General features: G+C 33.5%; 1 protein-coding gene across 1 annotated transcript in view; it reads left to right on the top strand.

Moving 5' to 3' along the window:
- LOC148955162 (uncharacterized) overlaps nt 1-25,776 on the top strand; it is a 200,627-nt gene that overhangs the window by 122,972 nt on the left and 51,879 nt on the right. The window contains exons 3-4 of the mRNA XM_089106317.1: nt 1,192-1,301; nt 17,408-17,601. Coding sequence (XP_088962443.1) covers nt 1,192-1,301; nt 17,408-17,601 — 304 coding nt within the window. The remainder of the gene's footprint in view (nt 1-1,191; nt 1,302-17,407; nt 17,602-25,776) is intronic.

The raw sequence follows: 25,776 nt of genomic DNA, 5'->3' as shown, positions 1-25,776 counted from the left end.
TTCCCTTCACCATTTATGATTCTAAGTGCTTGTTTTTGGACATTTTCAATCTTACAATTATGCTCTGAAGAAAGACCAAAATGCCAAAATGGAAAGAAAACTCCAGTATTGGCCGAATAAAAGAACAATAAAGTTGGAGAAGATCCTTAGGGGGGCAAGAAAATTTTAACAAAAATTTTAGAAGGGAAACCGAAGGGAAAGCTTTTTCTTGGATATTTTGAACATGGGCATCCCACTTCAAGTCAGCAGTTATTGTCAGCCCAAGTAGTTTAATGCATGTGATAAAGATTTTGGGAGGAATGTGGTTTTTTAAAGAAGGGGGTGACTAAAAAAAAAAAATTTATTGTCATAACTGACAAATTAGTAGCATTAACTTTCATCTTCGACAAAGAAGCCTCCTGCGTGACATCGTCAAGTAATGTAATAATTGAGCTTTTATATTTCGTCGACAAACTTCAAGTGCAGACAGGTTGTCCATATGCTTCCATCGCTCTGTGTGGTCAGTCGTGACACTATTTAACCATTATAGGAAATAAAATGGGACCCATCAGTGTTCCCTGGGGCACCCCACAAAAGATAGTAAGGGGATCGGAGTAAAGATTTTTATCTTTAATAAATACAGCATAAAAAATAAACATTTTTGATGCTGAAAGACTGTCTGTATTCTGCAGGAAATAAAGTAAAAAAGACTTTTTTTCATTATTCCGTTTCTCAATCAAGTTTTTCAGATCCTAATGCATGATTGTAAAAAAAAAAAAAAAAAATATTGTTCGAGCGATTGAGCCATCAAGAGCTGATTTTACAGCTGGATACCTCTATATATACCCACCCCTCCCCCCCCCCACACTATAAAAATGAGAGCGAAGCTACTTATAATTGTTTGGTATTTGTACTACCCCTATGTTCAATAAAATTGACCTTCAGCTAGCAAAGATCAAAATATTAATTCCACAAAGTCTGAAACTAGGCTTTTGAGCAACAGTGGTTGACATAAGAAGTGCTTTAAAAAGGCTTGTCTCTGAAGATGAAATGACTGACCTTTTTAACAAAATTCTGATTTTTCTTTTTATCCTCAAGTCTTATTGAAACAAACAAGAAATCAAGTTGAACAGGTACTGGAAAATTAAAATTTTTGTTTTAATGTTTCTAGTTTGTACATATACTTTTTATTAACCCTTATTTATATTACAGCCTATTGAAATTTGGTGCTTGTTGACAATGGTAGTGCCGTTTTTACCTGCAACAAACTTTATAGCTCCGGTAGGATTTGTTCTTGCAGAGAGGCTACTCTACTTACCAAGGTAAGAGTTGGATAACTTTCTTTTTCTACAAAACAACTTTACAAAACATACATGGTATCTCTATAATCATTTGAAAAGAAATGGCATAGACTATGGTTGAAGATTGTCGAGTCTCCAATCTATTGTATTTCTTGGTCTCGTCACATAGAACGAATAGTCATTGACAGCTTTTTGACTAATCAATTTGCTTTGAATTTAAGTTTCTCATACCCTTTTTATGGGCCGAAACAGGTCAGAGAGGAGCCAGCCACCCTTTCAACACCCGTTTAAAAAAAAAAGTGCACATTTCACGAATGATTTTGCTATAACCACAGTTCATATAATTATCCAGTAAGCTTATCGCAGATCATTTCTGGTCTTCGTTCTCGGTGCGAACAAAAAGCTCCTCCCACTTCTTTCTGCATTAGTGGTTTAGTGTGTTGACTCAATGAGAAATGGTTACAACGTGCATTATTCGTTATTGCGAAAGCAGAAAAAAACTTGGTGAGCCAGCCAAGTGGTTTGCAACTGTCCCATCTCACATGCATGACTTAATTTATATACAAATTATGACTTAATCTATTATTAACATACAGTGGACTTAAATGATTGGCCTATATAGGATTTTTAAGAAAGGGGGCGGGGGGTTGATGAAATTTATTAAAATAAGGAATTTGTTTTTCTTCTAATAACTGGTGGAAGAGGTGTGATGGTTTCAGGGGCGAAGTCAGGATTTTCTTAGGGGAGGGGGGCGCAAAGTAGGTTGATCCGACAAACTTACGTTAGGAGCAAGTTTAATTAATGCAAACTTGCGTTAATTAGGTGAATTACACTGCTTTAGACTACTTTACGGGGGTAACCCTCGCCCCCCCCCTCTGGATCTGCAACTGGATAGTTTATAATTTTTTTTCACGTCGTGATATTTATACTCTCAGATTGTAGTTCCTGTGATATTTGAAAAATCTAGTTACCTGTTTTGGCGGAGAGCCTAGATAAGACTAGTTTTGTTTTCAATCAATGTTTTCATATAAAATGGGCAGACCTTTCCTGAACTTTAAACAATAAACACCTCTGTTTGAAAATATTTGCACTTTCTGAATTTAGATAGCGATAAGGGTTCCTGATTGAGACCAATTTTAGGACTTGGGTTCTAATTACTATATAACAATGCGAAGCACCAAATATCATAATCAAATGTCATCACTTTATGGCATTGTTCAAATAAAACTTATTTTTTACTTGATTATTGTCGTAAATTTGTTCTTTGTCCTTCTTTCCATTCTTAAACCAATGTTATATTTACCTTTTGCATTATTACACCCCACTATATATACATTCATATAAATTTATATGCAGTGCTACCGCCATACCAATTATTCTCCTTTCCTTTTTTATTCTTTAATAATAATTTCTGGTCGTTTTGAGTTTGAATTATTGTAGGCTTCTATTTCTACTGATCTTAAGTTTAATATGGACTTTACTTTTCTTTAAAAAAAACTTTCTTTTTCGTAAAGTTTTCGTAGTGTATATACAAATAAATAAATAAATATATATATATATATATATATATATATATATATATATATATATATATATATATATATATATATATATATATATATATATATGTATATATATATATATATCAGCGGTCCAATTACCTTGGAACACGTATTTTGGCAGAAACTTTCTCAAAATGCCTTTGAAACCAACTTGAGACTTCGAAACCTATTTTTAATTCCTAAAAACATCTAATAATAACATTACACTACTAACTACCGATTTTCATGTATGTATTGGAATAAATTAATTTAAAATTAGTTTCTTCAAAATTAGTGTTCCAACGTTGAAGCCAAGTTTCGCGTCCAAGAGAAATCTAACTTGTCTACCCGCGAAAAGATCTGATACCGCCTATGTTTCTATCTGCAAAAACGTTCTCCGGAGCACTCGCACCCCGGTCCGGGTTTTTATAATGGGTGAGATAGGGAATGATCATACTGGATAATTATATGAACTGTGGCTATAACAAACGAAATAAGGATTGCCAAGATTGTTGGCTGCAAATCTAAGGCTCATATCATCAATACACATTGAGTAATTATTTTGAAAATAACGTATGGTCAGGAAATAAGTTTGGTATGGCAGCCAGCATTAGGTCCACTTAAAGACTTAAGTGTCTTCAAAATTTTAACTCTGTCGATTTTTTAAAAGGAATAGATTTGAAACGAAGAAAACCGCCCTGCACTGGTATCCGAGATAATTGCTGTTCATGAAGCCAAAATAATTTCAATGATTTAAAGAACATGAAATGTTACGGAACTTGAAATGTCACGGCGTTAAGAAACGACTATCGTATTGACATTTTGACTGACGAATTCAGATGATTCGAACTGGACTTATTAGGGGCTTCAGAAACTCATATCCCAGGGGTTGGATGTATGAAATTCGGTGATATAGAATTTGTTTAGTCAGGCAGGAATGATGGGTTACATAGACAGGGAGTAGGGCTCATGATGAATAAGGAAGCTGCTAAGTCTTGTTTGGGCTGGGAAGGTGTTAATAATAGAAAACTAATCACTCATTTTATGACTAAAAAGTCTCGGGTAGAACTACGGTGTTTTTAATAGGAGATTTGAATGCCCAGGTGGGTAGAAATAGGGATAAAAGGTATCCTAGCCTAGGTAAATTTGGTGTTGGAAAAGAAAACAACAATGGCTACAGACTTTTGCAATTTTGTAGGAATAACAATCTAGTTAAAAACCTAGAAACTTAGATTATTTTATAGTATACCGAAGACTGGCAGGATCAGTACAAGATATTATGGAAAAAAGGAGTGCTGTTATTGATGTTGAAAGTAAAGATCACCATCTAGTAGTGATAGGGTTAATTTAAAGCTGAAATTTCGGAAGGGTAATTACCTCGAGGGAAGTTATGATGTTGGTAGACTCCAGGATGAGAATTTGAGGGAAAATTTCCAGGAAATGTTGAAACTTGAGAGTTTAAATTTGACTATCTGGAAGATGGTTGGAATAATTTTAGAACAACAATTTGTGAAGTTGCTGATGGTGTCTTAGGGAAGATAGTTAGGACTGCAGCTAGAAATATTAGTGAAAAAGCTTTATGTTAAGAAAGGAGATGATTAATAAAAAGGAGAAGGGTTATGCACAAGAATTATCTGAGTGATAGGTCATATGAAAACAAAATGAATGTAAAGAAAGTGAAGAAAGCATTAAAATATGGACTAAGGAGGTGCAAAGTGGAGGCCATGGATGAAATTTCCGAGGGTCTGAAAGATGCAACTAGACGGCATAATTGTAAAATATTGTGCTGGCATATTAATAAATTGAGAGGGAGTAGTCAATCCAGACTTGTTCCAATTAAAGACAGGAACGTGGCCACAATTAGTGATAAAGAGAGGTTAAAGAGATATGGGCATAACATTTTGAGAATCTGCTATACCGAGAGAGAGTTGCAGGAAAAGATATAGATTAAAATGAAAAAGTTTGTGATACCATGGATGTGAAGGAAGATTTGTTTTTTGAGGAAGAATTAGCAACTAATGTTGCTAAAAGGATTTATTATTTTTAATTCTAAAAGGATTAAATAATAGTAAGGGTCCAGGTGCTGATAGTGTGATAAATGAGTTTCTTGAATAGGGTGGCTCTGAGGTTAGAATTAAGTTATTGAAATTTATGAATGTGATTTTTGAAAGAATGAAAGTACCTAACGATCTTAGGAAAACCTTATTTAAACCACTGTATAAGAAAGGTACTAAGAGGGAGTGTGGTAATTATTGAGGCTTTAGTCTGTTCTGTACAGGTAGCAAATTACTTAGTAATATGATATTTTTTAGACTGAGAGATGCTGTAGACAAAGTTTAAAGAGAAGAACAGTTCTGTTTTAGAAAAGCCAAAGGAGGTGTCGGCCAAATTTTAACTTTTAGGTTAATAATTGAGAAGTGTATGAGTTGGCGAACACCTTTGGTCCTCAGTCTTATAGATTATGAGCAAGCGTTCGATTGTGTTGATAGAAGAGCTTTAGCAAAGATCTTATCATTGTATGGTACACCAGACAAATGTATTGAAAAGATTAGTGCTATGTACGAGAATAACACTGCTGCGGTTAAGCTAAGAAATGAAGCTAGCAGCTGGTTTTGTATTAAATCAGGAGTTAAGCAGGGTTGACTAGAGAAAACCTATCGACAAACATATCGTCCTATTCTAGGGAAAATTGGCAACCCCTTGTGATTTTTACTGTTTTATTAGAAACTCTAGGTTTCGTTTCACCATTGCTAGCGCCTTCAATATCCAATAGAGTAAAAGCATCCATAACTAAAGAATTTTATCCTTGATGTTGACACACTGAACTATTTTCAATACTGTGGAAATCAAACAACTCACGTGTCTTTGACCTTCGACACTTGTTCTTGCTGGATCATAAAGGTCCATCGGAACCAAAACAAGTCATGCAGGATTACTTCATCTTGACCAGTAAATATTAGACCATGATCAATTTTTTTACAACCGAGACTTCCCAGCGTGACTAACGGACTCTAACATTCTCATATTAGGTAACACCCAAAACCTATTACATACCAACAAAAGAAATCCTGATCTGGCGGGACCCCTGAAGGTTTTTTAAAGAATCAAAGAAACAATCCCCTAGTTAACACCTTCATCTCGAAGAAAGCATTCCCTATTATGTAACAAGTACCTGTATCTCTTTGAAAACATTCCATATTGCATAACTTGCACCTGCATCTTGAAGAAAATTAATAACACCTGGGTCTTGAGAAGATCACTGTCTATGTTAAATCATTAAAAGAACAAAGGAGTAGTGGATATGGGTAATTTTAAACCAATTAATCCCTCACTACTGAAAATTTTCCCCGGAACATCTCAATATATTAAATTTAGTCAGCAAAGACAAAGTAAGACAAATAAAAACAATTTCATACAGGGATTCTTGCAAATTCCTGAAGTGTAAAATTCCCCTGGAAAGCCCACCCCCGGAAATTTCCCTCCCTTGGGAAAATTCTAACCGTGGGAAATCCCCCCAAACACAGCTCACCACACTAATAAATTTCTAGATTACTTCTGTGTACTTCCAACTAAAAAATGCTATATGAAAATAATGAATAAATTTCGTAATTTTTAGACCTTTCCCCAGGATCGGGGGGTGGGCAATATCATCCCCAAAAGCATAGTTATTGGACCTTACAACTATGATAAACAAATAGCTTGCATTGATAAGCAAATTAAGTTTGCATTAAGCATTAAGCTTTCTTGATAATTATTAGATCTTTCAACTATGCTGAACAAAATGGCTATCTTAAAATTATGATCAGGAGACTTTGAGGAAAAAAGTCCGTAGGAGGCAAATTTCATAAGTTACAGCCCTTTCATCAGATGCTAAGGGGGATTATGTGATCTCCAGAGGCATAATTATTAGATCTTTCAACTATGCTGAACAAAATGGCTATCTTAAAATTATGATCAGGAGACTTTGAGGAAAAAAGTCCGTAGGAGGGGGCTATGTGTCCTCAAATCTTTTTGTTCACTTGAAAAGGACACTAGAAATTTCGGCTTATGATCAAATGAGCCATTTCTCAATCTTCTAGGATCACTGGTTTAACGATTAGCTTTGGAAATAATAATAATAATAATAAACAAATATTCATGATCTTTCTTCAGGCAAATTATACAAAATTCCACATTTTTCTATATAGGAGCTGGAAACCTCTACAGTAGGTTTCCAACCCTAGCTTTTGACTGGTAATATTAAAATTGATAAACTTTATATATTTAGAATCAGTATAAAATTCTGATTCTTTTTATGTATACATTGTTAATATAGCTCTGTATCTTAGAATCTTGATCACTATTGAGTCCAGTCAATCTTTACTTACAGCCCATTACCACGAACTGTTTGATTTCTAACCGTTTTTCAAATCTTGGCAGTAATTTCCCCGCCTCCTGTGAAATTCTACCAGAAATCTCACCCCAAACAGAGAGTTTGAAAATTCTTCCAATAGCGAAAATCCCTAAATAATTCCAACCCGTCTGAAAATTTCCACCGGAAAATTCCCCCAGAATGTCTCCATATACAAAATTGAGTCGCCAAAGAGAAAGTGAGAGAAATAAAGAAACTTTTATATAGGAATTCTGGTAAATTCACCCCCTGAAAAGTTCACCCACAAAAGTTTCTCTCCCCATCGAAAATTCTCCTTTTGGTATCCCCCTCCTCACCGGACCCTTTTGAAAAATGTAATCCATACCAATAACAAATGCTATATGTAAACAAAAGGCAAATTTCATAAGTTACAGCCCTTTCACCAGATGCTAAGGGGGATTATGTGATCTCCAGAGGCATAATTATTAGATTTTTCAACTATGCTGAACAAAATGGCTATCTTAAAATTATGATCAGGAGACTTTGAGGAAAAAAAACCGTAGGAGGGGGCTATGTGTCCTCCAATCTTTTTGTTCACTTGAAAAGGACACTAGAAATTTCGGCTTATGATCAAATGAGCCATTTCTCAATCTTCTAGGATCACTGGTTTAACGATTAGCTTTGGAAATAATAATAATAATAATAAACAAATATCCATGATCTTTCTTCAGGCAAATTATAAAAAATTCCACATTTTTCTATATAGGAGCTGGAAACCTCTACAGTAGGTTTCCAACCCTAGCTTTTGACTGGTAATATTAAAATTGATAAACTTTATATATTTAGAATCAGTATAAAATTCTGATTCTTTTTATGTATACATTGTTAATATAGCTCTGTATCTTAGAATCTTGATCACTATTGAGTCCAGTCAATCTTTACTTACAGCCCATTACCACGAACTGTTTGATTTCTAACCGTTTTTCAAATCTTGGCAGTAATTTCCCCGCCTCCTGTGAAATTCTACCAGAAATCTCACCCCAAACAGAGAGTTTGAAAATTCTTCCAATAGCGAAAATCCCTAAATAATTCCAACCCGTCTGAAAATTTCCACCGGAAAATTCCCCCAGAATGTCTCCATATACAAAATTGAGTCGCCAAAGAGAAAGTGAGAGAAATAAAGAAACTTTTATATAGGAATTCTGGTAAATTCACCCCCTGAAAAGTTCACCCACAAAAGTTTCTCTCCCCATCGAAAATTCTCCTTTTGATATCCCCCTCCTCACCGGACCCTTTTGAAAAATGTAATCCATACCAATAACAAATGCTATATGTAAACAAAAGGCAAATTTCATAAGTTACAGCCCTTTCACCAGATGCTAAGGGGGATTATGTGATCTCCAGAGGCATAATTATTAGATTTTTCAACTATGCTGAACAAAATGGCTATCTTAAAATTATGATCAGGAGACTTTGAGGAAAAAAAACCGTAGGAGGGGGCTATGTGTCCTCAAATCTTTTTGTTCACTTGAAAAGGACACTAGAAATTTCGGCTTATGATCAAATGAGCCATTTCTCAATCTTCTAGGATCACTGGTTTAACGATTAGCTTTGGAAATAATAATAATAATAATAAACAAATATCCATGATCTTTCTTCAGGCAAATTATAAAAAATTCCACATTTTTATATATAGGAGCTGGAAACCTCTACAGTAGGTTCTCTAATATACTGAATCTGATGGTATGATTTTCTTTACGATACGATACGAATGCATTATGTCAAATAACAAGAAATGAGACACAATATAACTTAAATAATCACTCTTCATTGTCACTTACTTATTAAAATGAGATACAAAATACTGTCGAAAAGACAATCTGTATTGGTTGGTAGCCAAGGGCTTACAAGGCTTGAGTTTATTCTGGTGTCTTGTATTACACCCTGTTCTTGCCGGTTCAGGGAGCAAATCTCGATGCCCACCTTCATTAAGATCTTTTAAAGTTTTGGGTGTCTTCCCCTTTTTCCAAAATTGTACAAATTTTCTCAGACAAGTAGCTTTTGACTGGTAATATTAAAATTGATAAACTTTATATATTTAGAATCAGTATAAAATTCTGATTCTTTTTATGTATAGATTGTTAATATAGCTCTGTATCTTAGAATCTTGATCACTATTGAGTCCAGTCAATCCTTACTTACAGCCCATTACCACGAACTGTTTGATTTCTAACCGTTTTTCAAATCTTGCCAGTAATTTCCCCGCCTCCTGTGAAATTCTACCAGAAATCTCACCCCAAACAGAGAGTTTGAAAATTCTTCCAATAGCGAAAATCCCTAAATAATTCCAACCCGTCTGAAAATTTCCACCGGAAAATTCCCCCAGAATGTCTCCATATACAAAATTGAGTCGCCAAAGAGAAAGTGAGAGAAATAAAGAAACTTTTATATAGGAATTCTGGTAAATTCACCCCCTGAAAAGTTCACCCACAAAAGTTTCTCTCCCCATCGAAAATTCTCCTTTTGATATCCCCCTCCTCCCCGGACCCTTTTGAAAAATGTAATCCATACCAATAACAAATGCTATATGTAAACAAAAGGCAAATTTCATAAGTTACAGCCCTTTCACCAGATGCTAAGGGGGATTATGTGATCTCCAGAGGCATAATTATTAGATCTTTCAACTATGCTGAACAAAATGGCTATCTTAAAATTATGATCAGGAGACTTTGAGAAAAAAGTCCGTAGGAGGGGGCTATGTGTCCTCAAATCTTATTGTTCACTTGTAAAGGACACTAGAAATTTCGGCTTATGATCAAATGAGCCATTTCTCAATCTTCTAGGATCACTGGTTTAACGATTAGCTTTGGAAATAATAATAATAATAATAAACAAATATCCATGATCTTTCTTCAGGCAAATTATACAAAATTCCACATTTTTATATATAGGAGCTGGAAACCTCTACAGTAGGTTCTCTAATATACTGAATCTGATGGTATGATTTTCTTTACGATACGATACGAATGCATTATGTCAAATAACAAGAAATGAGACACAATATAACTTAAATAATCACTCTTCATTGTCACTTACTTATTAAAATGAGATACAAAATACTGTCGAAAAGACAATCTGTATTGGTTGGTAGCCAAGGGCTTACAAGGCTTGAGTTTATTCTGGTGTCTTGTATTACACCCTGTTCTTGCCGGTTCAGGGAGCAAATCTCGATTCCCGCCTTCATTAAGATCTTTTAAAGTTTTGGGTGTCTCCCCCTTTTTCCAAAATTGTACAAATTTTCTCAGACACGTAGCTTTTGACTGGTAATATTAAAATTGATAAACTTTATATATTTAGAATCAGTATAAAATTCTGATTCTTTTTATGTATACATTGTTAATATAGCTCTGTATCTTAGAATCTTGATCACTATTGAGTCCAGTCAATCTTTACTTACAGCCCATTACCACGAACTGTTTGATTTCTAACCGTTTTTCAAATCTTGCCAGTAATTTCCCCGCCTCCTGTGAAATTCTACCAGAAATCTCACCCCAAACAGAGAGTTTGAAAATTCTTCCAATAGCGAAAATCCCTAAATAATTCCAACCCGTCTGAAAATTTCCACCGGAAAATTCCCCCAGAATGTCTCCATATACAAAATTGAGTCGCCAAAGAGAAAGTGAGAGAAATAAAAAAACTTCTATATTGGAATTCTGGTAAATTCACCCCCTGAAAAGTTCACCCACAAAAGTTTCTCTCCCCATCGAAAATTCTCCTTTTGGTATCCCCCTCCTCCACGGACCCTTTTGAAAAATGTAATCCATACCAATAACAAATGCTATATGTAAACAAAAGGCAAATTTCATAAGTTACAGCCCTTTCACCAGATGCTAAGGGGGATTATGTTATCTCCAGAGGCATAATTATTAGATCTTTCAACTATGCTGAACAAAATGGCTATCTTAAAATTATGATCAGGAGACTTTGAGGAAAAAAGTCCGTAGGAGGGGGCTATGTGTCCTCAAATCTTTTTGTTCCCTTGAAAAGGACACTAGAAATTTCGGCTTATGATCAAATGAGCCATTTCTCAATCTTCTAGGATCACTGGTTTAACGATTAGCTTTGGAAATAATAATAATAATAATAAACAAATATCCATGATCTTTCTTCAGGCAAATTATACAAAATTCCACATTTTTCTATATAGGAGCTGGAAACCTCTACAGTAGGTTCTCTAATATACTGAATCTGATGGTATGATTTTCTTTACGATACGAATGCATTATGTCAAATAACAAGAAATGAGACACAATATAACTTAAATAATCACTCTTCATTGTCACTTACTTATTAAAATGAGATACAAAATACTGTCGAAAAGACAATCTGTATTGGTTGGTAGCCAAGGGCTTACAAGGCTTGAGTTTATTCTGGTGTCTTGTATTACACCCTGTTCTTGCCGGTTCAGGGAGCAAATCTCGATGCCCACCTTCATTAAGATCTTTTAAAGTTTTGGGTGTCTTCCCCTTTTTCCAAAATTGTACAAATTTTCTCAGACACGTAGCTTTTGACTGGTAATATTAAAATTGATAAACTTTATATATTTAGAATCAGTATAAAAATCTGATTCTTTTTATGTATAGATTGTTAATATAGCTCTGTATCTTAGAATCTTGATCACTATTGAGTCCAGTCAATCCTTACTTACAGCCCATTACCACGAACTGTTTGATTTCTAATCGTTTTTCAAATTTTGCCAGTAATTTCCCCGCCTCCTGTGAAATTCTACCAGAAATCTCACCCCAAACAGAGAGTTTGAAAATTCTTCCAATAGCGAAAATCCCTAAATAATTCCAACCCGTCTGAAAATTTCCACCGGAAAATTTCCCCAGAATGTCTCCATATGCAAAATTGAGTCGCCAAAGAGAAAGTGAGAAAAATAAAGAAACTTCTATATAGGAATTCTGGTAAATTCACCCCCTGAAAAGTTCACCCACAAAAGTTCCTCTCCCCATCGAAAATTCTCCTTTTGGTATCCCCCTCCTCCACAGACCCTTTTGAAAAATGTAATCCATGCCAATAACAAATGCTATATGTAAGCAAAAGGCAAATTTCATAAGTTACAGCCCTTTCACCAGATGCTAAGGGGGATTATGTGATCTCCAGAGGCATAATTATTAGATCTTTCAACTATGCTGAACAAAATGGCTATCTTAAAATTATGATCAGGAGACTTTGAGGAAAAAAGTCCGTAGGAGGGGGCTATGTGTCCTCAAATCTTTTTGTTCCCTTGAAAAGGACACTAGAAATTTCGGCTTATGATCAAATGAGCCATTTCTCAATCTTCTAGGATCACTGGTTTAACGATTAGCTTTGGAAATAATAATAATAATAATAAACAAATATCCATGATCTTTCTTCAGGCAAATTATACAAAATTCCACATTTTTCTATATAGGAGCTGGAAACCTCTACAGTAGGTTCTCTAATATACTGAATCTGATGGTATGATTTTCTTTACGATACGAATGCATTATGTCAAATAACAAGAAATGAGACACAATATAACTTAAATAATCACTCTTCATTGTCACTTACTTATTAAAATGAGATACAAAATACTGTCGAAAAGACAATCTGTAGTGGTTGGTAGCCAAGGGCTTACAAGGCTTGAGTTTATTCTGGTGTCTTGTATTACACCCTGTTCTTGCCGGTTCAGGGAGCAAATCTCGATGCCCGCCTTCATTAAGATCTTTTAAAGTTTTGGGTGTCTCCCCCTTTTTCCAAAATTGTACAAATTTTCTCAGACAAGTAGCTTTTGACTGGTAATATTAAAATTGATAAACTTTATATATTTAGAATCAGTATAAAAATCTGATTCTTTTTATGTATAGATTGTTAATATAGCTCTGTATCTTAGAATCTTGATCACTATTGAGTCCAGTCAATCCTTACTTACAGCCCATTACCACGAACTGTTTGATTTCTAATCGTTTTTCAAATTTTGCCAGTAATTTCCCCGCCTCCTGTGAAATTCTACCAGAAATCTCACCCCAAACAGAGAGTTTGAAAATTCTTCCAATAGCGAAAATCCCTAAATAATTCCAACCCGTCTGAATATTTCCACCGGAAAATTTCCCCAGAATGTCTCCATATGCAAAATTGAGTCGCCAAAGAGAAAGTGAGAAAAATAAAGAAACTTCTATATAGGAATTCTGGTAAATTCACCCCCTGAAAAGTTCACCCACAAAAGTTCCTCTCCCCATCGAAAATTCTCCTTTTGGTATCCCCCTCCTCCACAGACCCTTTTGAAAAATGTAATCCATGCCAATAACAAATGCTATATGTAAGCAAAAGGCAAATTTCATAAGTTACAGCCCTTTCACCAGATGCTAAGGGGGATTATGTGATCTCCAGAGGCATAATTATTAGATCTTTCAACTATGCTGAACAAAATGGCTATCTCAAAGTCTTGATCGGATGACTTATTTCCATTCTTTTTGTTCACTTGAAAAGGGTACTATATATTTTTATTTCTGTTTGGTTGAGCCCTCTCCTGATCTGCTAGGACCATTGGATTGACACCATAACGCCTGAAAAATAAACTTATATTAAACACGCATCCTTGATTTTGCTTCTGGCAAAAAAAAAATTCTGCAGATAGGAACTTGAACCCTCCACAGTAGAGTTTCCTGAAACGCTGAATCTGATGGTCAAATTTGCATTAAGCTTTCTTGACTTTTTCTGGGTGTCCCCCCCCTTTTTTCAAAATCACACAAATATTAGCAGGCTTGTAGCTATCGGTGGGTAAAATTAAACTTAAGAATTTATATATTTGGAATCAAGATAGAAGGTCAATTCTTTTGATGCATGTCTCCTTATCAAAATTCTTTCTCTAGATTTTCGGTTATTACTGGGCGGAGTCGTTCCTAACTAAACAGTTCGTTACCATCGGCTGTTTGATTGTTTGGATTTGTATTTGCTGTTTATTATATTTAATATTGCTATAAGAAAGATATTTTGTATGTATTTTATTTTTGTGTTTTTACAATCCTGATTGAAACTATTTGTCTATGTGTGTATATATGTGTATGTACGCGGTCATAAATATTTCATGTGCACACATTTTCTTTCCTTTCTGTTTTTGTTTCTTTTTTTTGTTTTAATCCACTATTTATGCATATTGTATAGCGGGATAAAAATAAATCATTATTATTATTGTTATGTACTGAACTTGAAGACTTTATAAATACTATTTCCTTTTTTCGATGTGTTCTTCCTCCTTTTCCCAAAATTTGGAGAAAATTACATCAAAATCTTAATTTTGATAATTGTCTTTTAAATTAGCGAGCTTTACAAGTCTATTTTTTAGTGTAATATTGTTATCAAAATATCATCTTTTAGAGTCTTCGTTGCTATTAGCACGATTCACTCTGAACTTACAGTTTTTTTTTACCGTGACAATTAAATTAATTTCACTAATATATAAAAAGGGCCTCATTTACATCACTAAACAGTAACGGAAAGGAAGAGGTGAACCCAAATCCTTCAACTAAGAAAATCAATTAGTTAAACAATAGTTTTCGTTTAAGCAGCATATGAGGCTACAGAAAGGTGATACATTCACACCTTTTGTGGTGAAATGTTCTTGTTTTATGCTTGAATTAATTTTTCGTTGAAATTTTACTTAATTTTTAATTTCCTTCATTTAAAGTATTTCATTCTCCTTTTAAGACTTATATCTTATAGAAGCTAATTTATCCTTGTTTGGATTTGCTATTTAAATCTTGGATAAACCACGTTTTAAATTAATCCTGTTTGATAGGAATCCTTTTTGTAACAGAATAACCGACAAATGATTAAAATATGTCTTCCGTTTTCAGTAAAGTGCAAGCGGCACTTTAACTTCTACTAGGGGGGAGAACCAGGGCGTGGTAACACCAAATCTATTTTTGGTAGTTCATATTAAAGAATATTAAAATCAAGCGAAGGAAATTACTGAGGGAATCTCGTGGAATACCACTACTACCAGTAAATGCATCTCATTACATCACCAAGACTCTTAATGTCAACACAGTTGCAAATGTTCATTTCCACCGCGATATGCTTAAAAATTAATTATTTTCTCCCTTCCTTGAAGTTCGAATTTCCTTTAAATCATCTATTGTGATCTGTTTCGGAATTGGGCCGATGGCTAAAAATCAGGATCAAACTAAAGTAAGTGAATAAGCAAATAACAGTTAAATAAAAGATTCTCGAGAAGTCGTTAGTAGAGATAATCCTAAAGGTACTGACGGTACACAATCTATGGGACAATAAAAAAGCCAGTACTACACTGGCTAAGCTAGCATGAACTCCACCATCAAGACTAATTTGTACCGGACTAGCAACTTGAGGCGTTAAATTACCCCAATACTCCACCATCAAGCGTAATTTATTCTGTAATAGACAGGAATTTAACCTACATATTAGATCGACACAGTAATATGTAAATACGCCATCAGAGGACTAGGAACTTGTATCTATTTTTTAATTGGCTTGAATTTAAAATTATTTTCAATTGACATGAGAAAAAGGGTTCATTTATTCTGTAATCAGAATATGGTTAGCATATATCCAACGTTCAGAAGTCAATGATTCAAGTACAGAAAAGAGATGATCAATTAAATTAACCCTTTTCGTTTGATTTCAAATTGGACCAATAGAATTTGTACATATTTATAGGAAATCTACCTTAAGTGAATTTAAAGCTGGAATTTTAAATGTATTATATTAAAAGGTGCTGGAAATAAATGAAATGAAAAATAAAAAAATATCATTACAAATATGGTTTTTCTAGAACAAAAAACCACGAGTATCATGTGTATACAATTTTAATTTTGTATTCTAAAAATGTTACAAGTGAATTACTGTGGCACTTAGAAATTTTTGGACTGATGTACTTGGTTCTTGGACATTTTTGCATGTCTTAAAATGACATGAAGTATACTTAAAACCAAAAAAAATTTTATATTTTCGAAATACGAAATGAGGATGATAAAGATATGTTAGTCGTGATTTTTACTATTAGAAAAATATTGTTTGTAGTACCACTTTTCTTGTTTTTTATTGGAATTTTTGGACTTTGAAATTACTCAACTTTTATTTTTGTTTACACGGCCGTCACTATGATACTTTATGGCTACTCATAGACACTACATAGTTAATTGCATATTTTCAATCAGTATTTTTTTGTACATTGGAAGGATAAACACGGATCATATTTTTTAGAAAAAAGTGAAGGTGAAATATTCAAAGAAAGTGTGTGCACATGATAAAGTCATCATTGCATTGAATAATGACAAAGACAAATATTTAAATTATGATACAAGCAATGTTTTATTCAAAATACCAAATATTTTATTCGAAATACTATGTTGCTTAAAATAAAATGAGGAAATACTCAAAGGTGTTACTCAAATGTATTGTTTCACGAAATAAGCAAATGCATTAATCAAAATACCAAATATTTTATTCAAAATACTACGTTGCTTGAAATAAAATAAGGAAATATGCAATGGTGGAGCGCAAATTGTATTGTTTCATGAAATAAGCATATAGATTATTCAAAATACCAAATATTTTATTCGAAGTCTTATGTTGCTTAAAATACAATGAAAAAATATGTAATGATGTTGCTCAAATTGTATTGTTTCAAGAAATACGCAAATGCTTTACTCAAAATACCAAATATTGTATTCGAAATACTATGTTGCTTGAAATAAAATGAGGAAATATGCAATGATTTTGATCAAATTGTATTGTTTCATGAAATAAGCAATTGTCTTATTAAAATTTATCAAATACTTTATTGAAAATATTATGTTGCTTGAAATAAAATGAGGAAATATGCAAAGGTGCTGATCAAATTGTATTATTTCATGAAACAAGCAGATGCTTTATTCAAAGTACCAACTATTTTATTCGAAATACTATGTTGCCTGAAATAAAATGAGGAAATAGAATAGAATTTATTCATAACCCGTTGTAATGCACTTGACAAACGGAGTAAAGAGAAAAAAAGTAGCAGAAAGAAAATGAAGTGCAAGATACAGGATATTTGGGAGTGCGCATGCGTTGTAAAGTTTGCTTATCAGTCGACGGTTTAGTCGCGATTTACTGGCTACCAAGCTACCGTAAGTTCTGGATATTCGATGGTTAAAATGGCGGATTAATAGACTTCTTGTTGTTTTTAGAATATCACCGATTGTGAGACCTAAACACCTCAATTCAGACTTGGAAGCAACCGGCACACCGTTGAGATTAACTGTAAATCCTTTCGGTACTTTACCTCAGTTGAACAGTACTATTTTCGATTTTTCCGGGTTAAATTTCAGATTGATCTTTGCGTATTCTCGACTAAGAGTGACAAAATTTCTTTCAAACGAGAGTACTGTTCGACAGGGGTTAGAAATGTCATCTGCATAAGCTATAAGCGATACGTCAAATCCTTCTAAAATTCACGAGGTGTTGGCGGGGGCTTGGGCATTGTGAATACAGTTATTGAAGGCAACTGGAGACGTAAGGGCTCCCTGCACAACCCCTTTTTGGACTGGTATTACTACATGCTTAACAGTCCCATCAGGTAATTTGACCACAACAACCAAATGGGTTTACATATCATACATGGCAGGGATCACAAAACTATTAACTCTCCACTTACACAACTCAATCAGAATAATGGCATGAATCGGCGAATCAAATACACGGTTTACATCGTGACTTCCTAGAATTAATGATTCACCTGAATCACTGGCATAAATCAAGATCGACGAGAGAGCAGTCAGAGCATGGACGCAACCCTAAACCCTGCTGGAATCCAAACTTTAACGGAGGCATAGAACATTTAATTAAAAGCTCAGGAATAACCAGTGTTTCAAATACCTTGCAGAATGTAGTGGCAACCGTTATAGATCAATAAGACGAGCACTCATTCAGTGGTTTATTCTTTTTGGGAACAGGAGTAAGGCGGCCAGACGAGATTGAAGTGGGGCCTATGCCTGTTGCAAATACCATTTGAAAAATGGGTGCGAGGTGCGAAAAAAGTGACGGAGTAGTGAGCAATAGATGTTTGGCCCAAATATTATCACTTCCTCGAGAAAAAGGCTTTTTAATTTTGCACAGAGCGTTCCAGACATCTGACACGGAAACAATAAACATGGTTGAAAAATCTCTTAAAAGATTTTCATCAAGATCAACAACAAAGGCATGCTCAAGTTGGGAGGGAAGTGCAAAGAAATCTCTCAAGAAATGTTGCTTTCACGCCTCTTGCGAGACAATAGGTGTTGAGGCAGGTTTATCATTTTGCCCACAGATCAAACTCTTCCATCTTAGAGCCAGATTATTTATAATCTTATCTGAAAAATCAAAACGTATAATATTTTATTCAAAATACAATGTTGCTTGAAATAAAATGAGGAGATATGCATGTTGCTCAACTTGTATTGTTTTATGAATAAGAAAATTCTTTATTCAAAATACCAAATATTCTATTCGAAATACTACGTTGCTTTAAATAAAATGATGAAACATACAATGATGTTCTCAAATTCTATTGTTTCAGGAAATGAGGTAATACTTTTTCAGTAAAGCGCCAATGAAGCAATAGGTTTTATACTTTTAAAGTGAGAGAAGGAGGTCATAACCAAACTCTTGTCTGTGGTGATTTTTGTTTGTTTCAAGCTTAATTTGCATATTCAATTTAAGTTTCACTCGTTTTAAGATTTACTTATTAATTTACATTAATATCTATAGTATGTTTGTTTGCATTTATTGTTTATTTAATTTCTGTTCGTTTTAAGTTTCATTTGTACTTCAATAGGAAAATATTTTTTTCGTCTTAAGCTTGATTTTCATATTCAATCTAAGCATTACTCGCTTTAAGATCTATTTATTCATTTATTTCATTACTTGTTGTATGTTTTTGCTATGATTGTTTATTTAATTTCTGTTCGTTTTGGGTTTCATTTATTCTTTAATAAAACATTCTGATTGTTTTGAGTTTGAATTTTGAAAGGTATTTGTATCTGCTGAACTCAAGTTTAAAATGGCCATTACTTTTCTTTGAAAAACTCATTTTTTCGAATTTTTTTTTCAATTAATTTCATGAAACAATACAACTTGAGCAGCACCATTACATATTTCTTCATTTTATTTCAAAGCAACATAGTATCTCAAATAAAATATTTGGGATTTTTAATAAAGCATTTGCTTATTTCAAGAAACAATACAATTTGAGCTACACCATTGCATATTTCCTCATTTTATCTCAATCAACATAGTATTTAGAATAAAGTATCTGGTATTTTGAATAAAGCGTTTGCATATTTCATGAAACAATACAGTTTGAGCAACACCACTGCATATTTCCTCATTTTATTTCAAGCAACGCAGAATTTCGAAAAAAATATTTGGTATTTTTAATATTTTTGTGACAAATATTTTTTTTTGTACTTATCTCTGAAAATAAACATTAAAATTATAGTAACATTTTGAACTGATGACCTTTCAGCAATTAATATCATTATACATCAAATATGCAGTTTCATTTATTAGCTCTTTTTAAAGTTGCTAAAGACGAATATAGTTTCCCTACAAGCAAGTGACTGGATACTGCCTCCTTTCCTAACTGTAAATAAAAACCACAATCCTACTGCGTCATTGGCGCTTAACTAAAAACGGATTATATTACAAATACTTTCTTTTCTAGTTCTTACAGCATTGAAAATAAAAATACAATTAAAGCGAAATAAATTCTTGAACTGAAGGATGTTTCAACAATTAATATCATTATATATGATATATTCAATTTGATGTTGTTACTACTTTCCAAGACTGTTCAAGACGCATATAGTTTTCAGTAAAGCGCCAATGACGCAGTAAGTTTCAGACTTTTACAGTGAGAGAAGGAGGTCACACCCAAACTCTTGTTTGTGATGATTTTTGTTTGTTTCAAGCTTAATTTGCATATTCAGTTTAAGTTTCACTCGTTTTAAGATTTATTTATTAATTTACATTAATATCTATTGTATGTTTGTTAGCATTGATTGTTTATTTAATTTCTGTTCGTTTGAAGTTTCGTTTGTACTTCAATAGGAAAATTTTTATTTCGTCTTAAGCTTGATTTTCATATTCAATCTAGGCATTACTCGCTTTAAGATCTATTTATTCATTTATATCATTACTTGTTGTATATTTTGCTATGATTGTTTATTTAATTTCTGTTCGTTTTGGGTTTCATTTATTCTTTAATAGTAATTCCTGGTGGTTTTGAGTTTGAATTTAAAATGTATTTGTATCTGCTGAGCTTAAGCTTAAAATGGCTTTTACTTTTCTTTGAAAAACTTATTTTTTCAGAAAGTTTTTTTTCAAATATTTTTTTTTCGTTTTTGATTGCAAAAAATTTCAAGTTTTTAAAAATTCCTTATTCCAAAAGAAAACCTTTTAAAAAATCAAAAATTCATCAAAGTATGAAAACTGATATCAAAGTAACAATATCAAAGTGAAAAAATGGGTTTGTGTCAACCTCAGAGTTTTTATTATCTAATGTTTGAACTATTTAAAAAAAATTGCTATCTCAAAATTTTTATCGGATGAATTTGGGGAAAAAGGGCGTGGGGGACTAGATTAAGCTTCGGTCTCTTTTGACTCTTTAAAAGTGAACTAGAACTTTCTATTTTCAATCAAATGAGCCCTCTCTGAAGTTTATACGAGTACCCCTTCTATAGAAACCATATAAATCCCCAGAGTATAACTTATAACGCCAGTCCCTGGGCCCTGGGAGGTTGTGTCGACCCTGGATTTTCAATATATGATGGTTGAACTATTTTTAACAAAATGGTCACCGGAAATTTTTATGGGATGGGTTTATCTATCCGATACGCCCAAAGGCGTGGAGGGCGAGAGGGTCTAGTTGCCCTCCGATCTTTTTCACTCTGAGAAAATAAACTACAACTGAGGTTTTAAATAATAAACTACAACGGCCGTCTGAACCAACTTGGGGAAAATGTGAAGTGTTATATTTTAGTTCCTTTTGTAGCGTGACTGAATACAGTAAGATTTTTTATACTATATAATGTTTGACTTTTTGGCCTAGGTAGAGTCCAAGGAGATAGTTAGAAATATCACCGGTAACCCTTGGCCTTAAAGTGGTCCCCGGGACCATTCGATCACGCTATCGTACCATAAGGCAGGGTATATTGTAAATCGGGCACTGACATACCCGATAGATACGGAACCGTTGGGGTAAGTGCGGGAATCCCACTAACATTTGGGCCAACAAGGGGCTTTTCCCCTCGAGTAAGTGGCTTAGCAACATTTTTGCGCCATTTTTGCACCAATAAGTGGTGATCCCCGTATCTTACACTCCCAATACTAGAGGCATTGTAGTCTACCAGCATAATACTATGTTTCGTGAAATAAAACGAGGAACTATGCAATGGTGTTGCTTAAATTGTATTGCTTCATAAAACAAGCAAATACTTTATTTCAATAGACTACAACGCTACAAGGCTACAGTTGGATACGTTACTGAAAACCAGTTCAATATCTTCAGTTGAATACGTTATACTTAACGTAACATACCTCGACAACTTAGCATAGAAAGATGGCAACAAAACTAATTTGAAGTAGGATTAATTCAAACTGTTCAGACTATATTGCCTGCAGTTAAAGTTATCATTCCCCTTATTATTTTAGATTTTAACAACTTAACTTAGAATTTTCATTAGAATGCGACTGATAATTCCTGGTTTTAAAGGTTGAGCAGCTTAATTGTCTTTCATCTGTTAGTTTTTGCTTCAATTATTGTAATAGTTTTTGTTTTTTATTTAATTCTATTGCTTACGTCATATATATTGAAATTTGAGCTCAATTAATGTTTGATATTGATTATTGCCTAATAGTCAAGTAATTCTTTTCAATCCCATTTTCTGCATGCTTACAAAGCTAATTAGTGGTTCAATATTGAGTTATGTTTTGTCTAATTTTTCGTATTCTTATTGGTATATGTACTGAATTTATATCTTATCATCTTTTGCTAGATAGATGCTTTTTCCAGATTTGCTAGACAGAACCTCTTTGCTAGTAAAAATTTTTATCTCACCCTCTTTTCCAAGATTTTTTTCTTGATGCAGCATTCTTACTTTTGATCCTGAAGTCAAATATTTCATTACCTGTGAGCGAAAATACTCTGTCCCGTAAGCAAAATTTTATAGATCTACTTACATTTAGCGTAAGTTTCTCCGGACTTTTCGTCTATGTAGGGAAACTGTGTTGTTTCAGCAACTAAAATTTTAATTTTATTCTAATGGACACGTAAACAATTTTCCTGGAAGTGAAAGTATCGTAGGAATGAAATTATACAGTCCCGCTTATTTGTTTTTACTATAATCAACGGCTAAAGGAAAAAAAATAAGTTGGTCTTGTTTTGTAAACTGGGTTGTAGAGCACTCATGTTTTTAATATTTTATTTTATTTCAAGCAACATAGTATTTCGAACAAAATATTTGGTATTTTGAATAAAGCACTTACTTGTTTTGTAAAAACAATACAATTTGACCAACACTATTGCATATTTCCTCATTTTTTTCAAGGAAAATAGTATTTCAAATAAAGTATTTGGTATTTCGAATAAAGCAATGCTTGTCTCATAGTTCAAATATTTGACTTGGTCAGCATTCAACGGAATGATGACTTTATTATATGCACACACTTTCTTCGAATATTTCATCTTCACTTTAAAAAAAAATATGATGTTAACTGAAGTTTTTATCATTCCAATGAGCAAAACAAATTACTGATAGAAAATATACAATAAACTATGTAGTGTCGATGAGCAGCCATAGAGAACGACTGGTACAGCCACAAAAATAAGAATCATAGGCAGCGCAATATCACTGCTTCAGTAAAGAACGATGCTGGCACAATATATTATTTGTTGTTTTTTTTGTTAGTTCACCCACCATGGGACTTCGTATCGAAGGAGTTGTCATAGAAACTTCAAAAAGGGCTCATTCGACCGGAAACTGGAAGGGCTAGTGCCGTTTTTAATAGCCGAAAGTGATTGGATAGCAATAACCCCCCCCCCCCTTCCAAGCCAACCATTTCCCCAAACACATCCAATCAAAATTTTGAGAGTGTCATTTTGTTCAACTTAGTTGAAAGATCTGAAAATTATATCTTTGAGGAGGACACTCCCCCAGTGGACTTCAGAGCAAGGGTTGTAATTTATGCCCTGGGCGCATATAAAGGTTTTATAAAAAGCTTTGTCGCAGAAGCTTCAATAAGGACTCATTCGATTGGAAATTCAAAGGTCTAGTGCTCTTTTTGATGGTCGAAAGTGATTGGAAAGCAACTAACCCTCCTCTCACGCCCACCATTTCCCCCAACACATCCAATAAAAATTTTAAGATGGAAATTTTGTCCAATATAGTTAAGATTTCTGGAAATTAAGTCTTTGAGGTGAACAACCCCCCCCCCTCACAACCCCCAGGGCAAGAATTGTAAGCTATGCCCTGGAGGCATATAAGGTTTTATAGAAAGTGTTGCTGTAGAAACTTCAATAAGGGTTCATTTGACCGGAAATTCAAAGAGATAGTGCCCTTTTGATAGTCGAAAGTGACTGGAGGGCAACTAGCCCACCTCTCACGCCCACCATTTCCCCAAACACATCCAATCCAAATTTTGAGATAGCCATATTTTTCAACGTAGTTGAAAGTTCTGGAAATTATGTTTTTTTTTTAGGAAGACGACCCCCCTCACAACCCTTAGGGTAAGTGTCGTAAGTTTTGTCCTGGGGGCATACAAGGTTTTTTTAGAAGGGGTTGTCGTAGAAACTTTAAAAAGGGATCATTCGATTGGAAATTCAAAGGGATAATGCGCTTGTTGATAGTAGAAAGTTATTTTAGGGCAACTAGCCCCCTTCTCACGCACATCATTGCCCCAAACATATTCAATCAAAATTTTTAGATAGCCATTTTTTTCAACGTAGTTGAAAGTTCTTGAAATTATGTCTTTTAGGATGACGACCCCCTCAAAACCCTCAGGGCAAAGGTTGTAAATTATGCCCTGGGAGAATATAAGGCTTTTATGGAAAGTTTTGTCGTAGAAATTTCAAAAAGGTCTCATTTGATTGGAAACTGAAAGCGTTAGCGCCATTTTTAATATTCTAAAGTTATCAGAGGGCAACTAACCCTCCTCTCACACCCACCCTTTCTCCAAACATATCCAATCAAAATTTTCAAATAACCATTTTGTTCAACGTAGTTCAAAGTTCTGGAAATTAGGTCTTTGAGGAGGAGCATCCTTCTACACCCCTCAGGGCAAGGGTTGTAACCCTTACCCTGGGGGCAAAGAAGTTTTTTTTTTATAAATGGCGTTGTCGTAGAAACTTCAAAAAGCGCTCTCTCAATTGTAAATTGAAAGTTCTAAACCATTTTGCTTTCTAAAAGACAGAATATAATTTGTACTCTACTAAAAAAACTCTTTTAACTGTTTTCATTTTTATAGCTTTAAGAAATCATAAATTAGTTTAGATTTTAAGGAATTAATATCAGCTTATGTATATAACTTACAATACATATTTTTTTCAGTAAATTCATTTGATTTTTTTTTTCAGTAAAGTACAAATTATATCCTGGCTTTTAGAAAGCATAGGGATTTAGAATCCTAGTCATATTAATTTCTGCTCATTTATAGTTTAAATCTGATGTTTATTTTGATTTCTGTTTGTTTTGGGTTTCATTTTCTTATTGATACTGATTTGTGGTAGTCGTGTGCTTGGTAGATTATTTGATTCTGTTTTTGTTCACTTTTGGTTTAATGTAGTTCTTTACTTTTTTTGAAAAACTTATTTTGCGGAAAATTTTTTTTTAATTAATAAAATAAAATTTTAATATTTTCCAAGTCCAAATAATTTCAAGTAAAAAAAGAAAAGTGTTACTACAAACATTCTTTTTCTAATAGTACAAATTACGATTAACATTTGGTTTTTATTTGGTTTTTCGAAAATATTAAATGTTAATTTTTTGGTTTTAAGTATAGTTGATGGAACTTGAAGACATAAAAAAATCCAAACCATGTTCATCAGTCCAAAAAATTCTAAGCGCACAAGAAATTCACTTGTGACATTTTTAAAATACAAAATAAAAATTGTATACATATGATACTCGTGTTTTGTTTTGCTCAAGAAAAACCAGATATGTGATGACATGTTTTTTATTTTTTTTCATTTTTTTACTTAGTATTTTTATTTTTTTATTTCAATGATATTAAAGTTCTATTCTCGGTGCTGTCGATGATCAGCCACAGAATACTACAGGGTCAACCTGATAAAAAAAATCCAAAAACTATGTTCATCAGTCCAAAAAGTTCTAAGTGCCAATAAATTTACTTGTGACATTTCAAAAATACAAAATGAAAATTGTATGCATGTGATACTGAAAAAATTTTCGCTCTGAAAAAACGATTTTTGTAATGAAATTTTTTAATTTTTAATTTTTTTTTATTTTTTGGGGCTTATTTTGTTTTTTCAATCACATTAAAATTCTATTCTCAGAGTCTTTTA

The sequence above is a fragment of the Artemia sp. Qi Xiang Cuo genome, chromosome 2 (genome assembly GCF_049724085.1).
Source record: "Artemia sp. Qi Xiang Cuo chromosome 2, ASM4972408v1, whole genome shotgun sequence".
In the NCBI taxonomy this organism is placed as follows: Eukaryota; Metazoa; Arthropoda; class Branchiopoda; order Anostraca; family Artemiidae; genus Artemia; species Artemia sp. Qi Xiang Cuo.
Note: the sequence above shows the minus strand (reverse complement) of the source record. Positions and strands in the feature narration are given on the sequence as shown.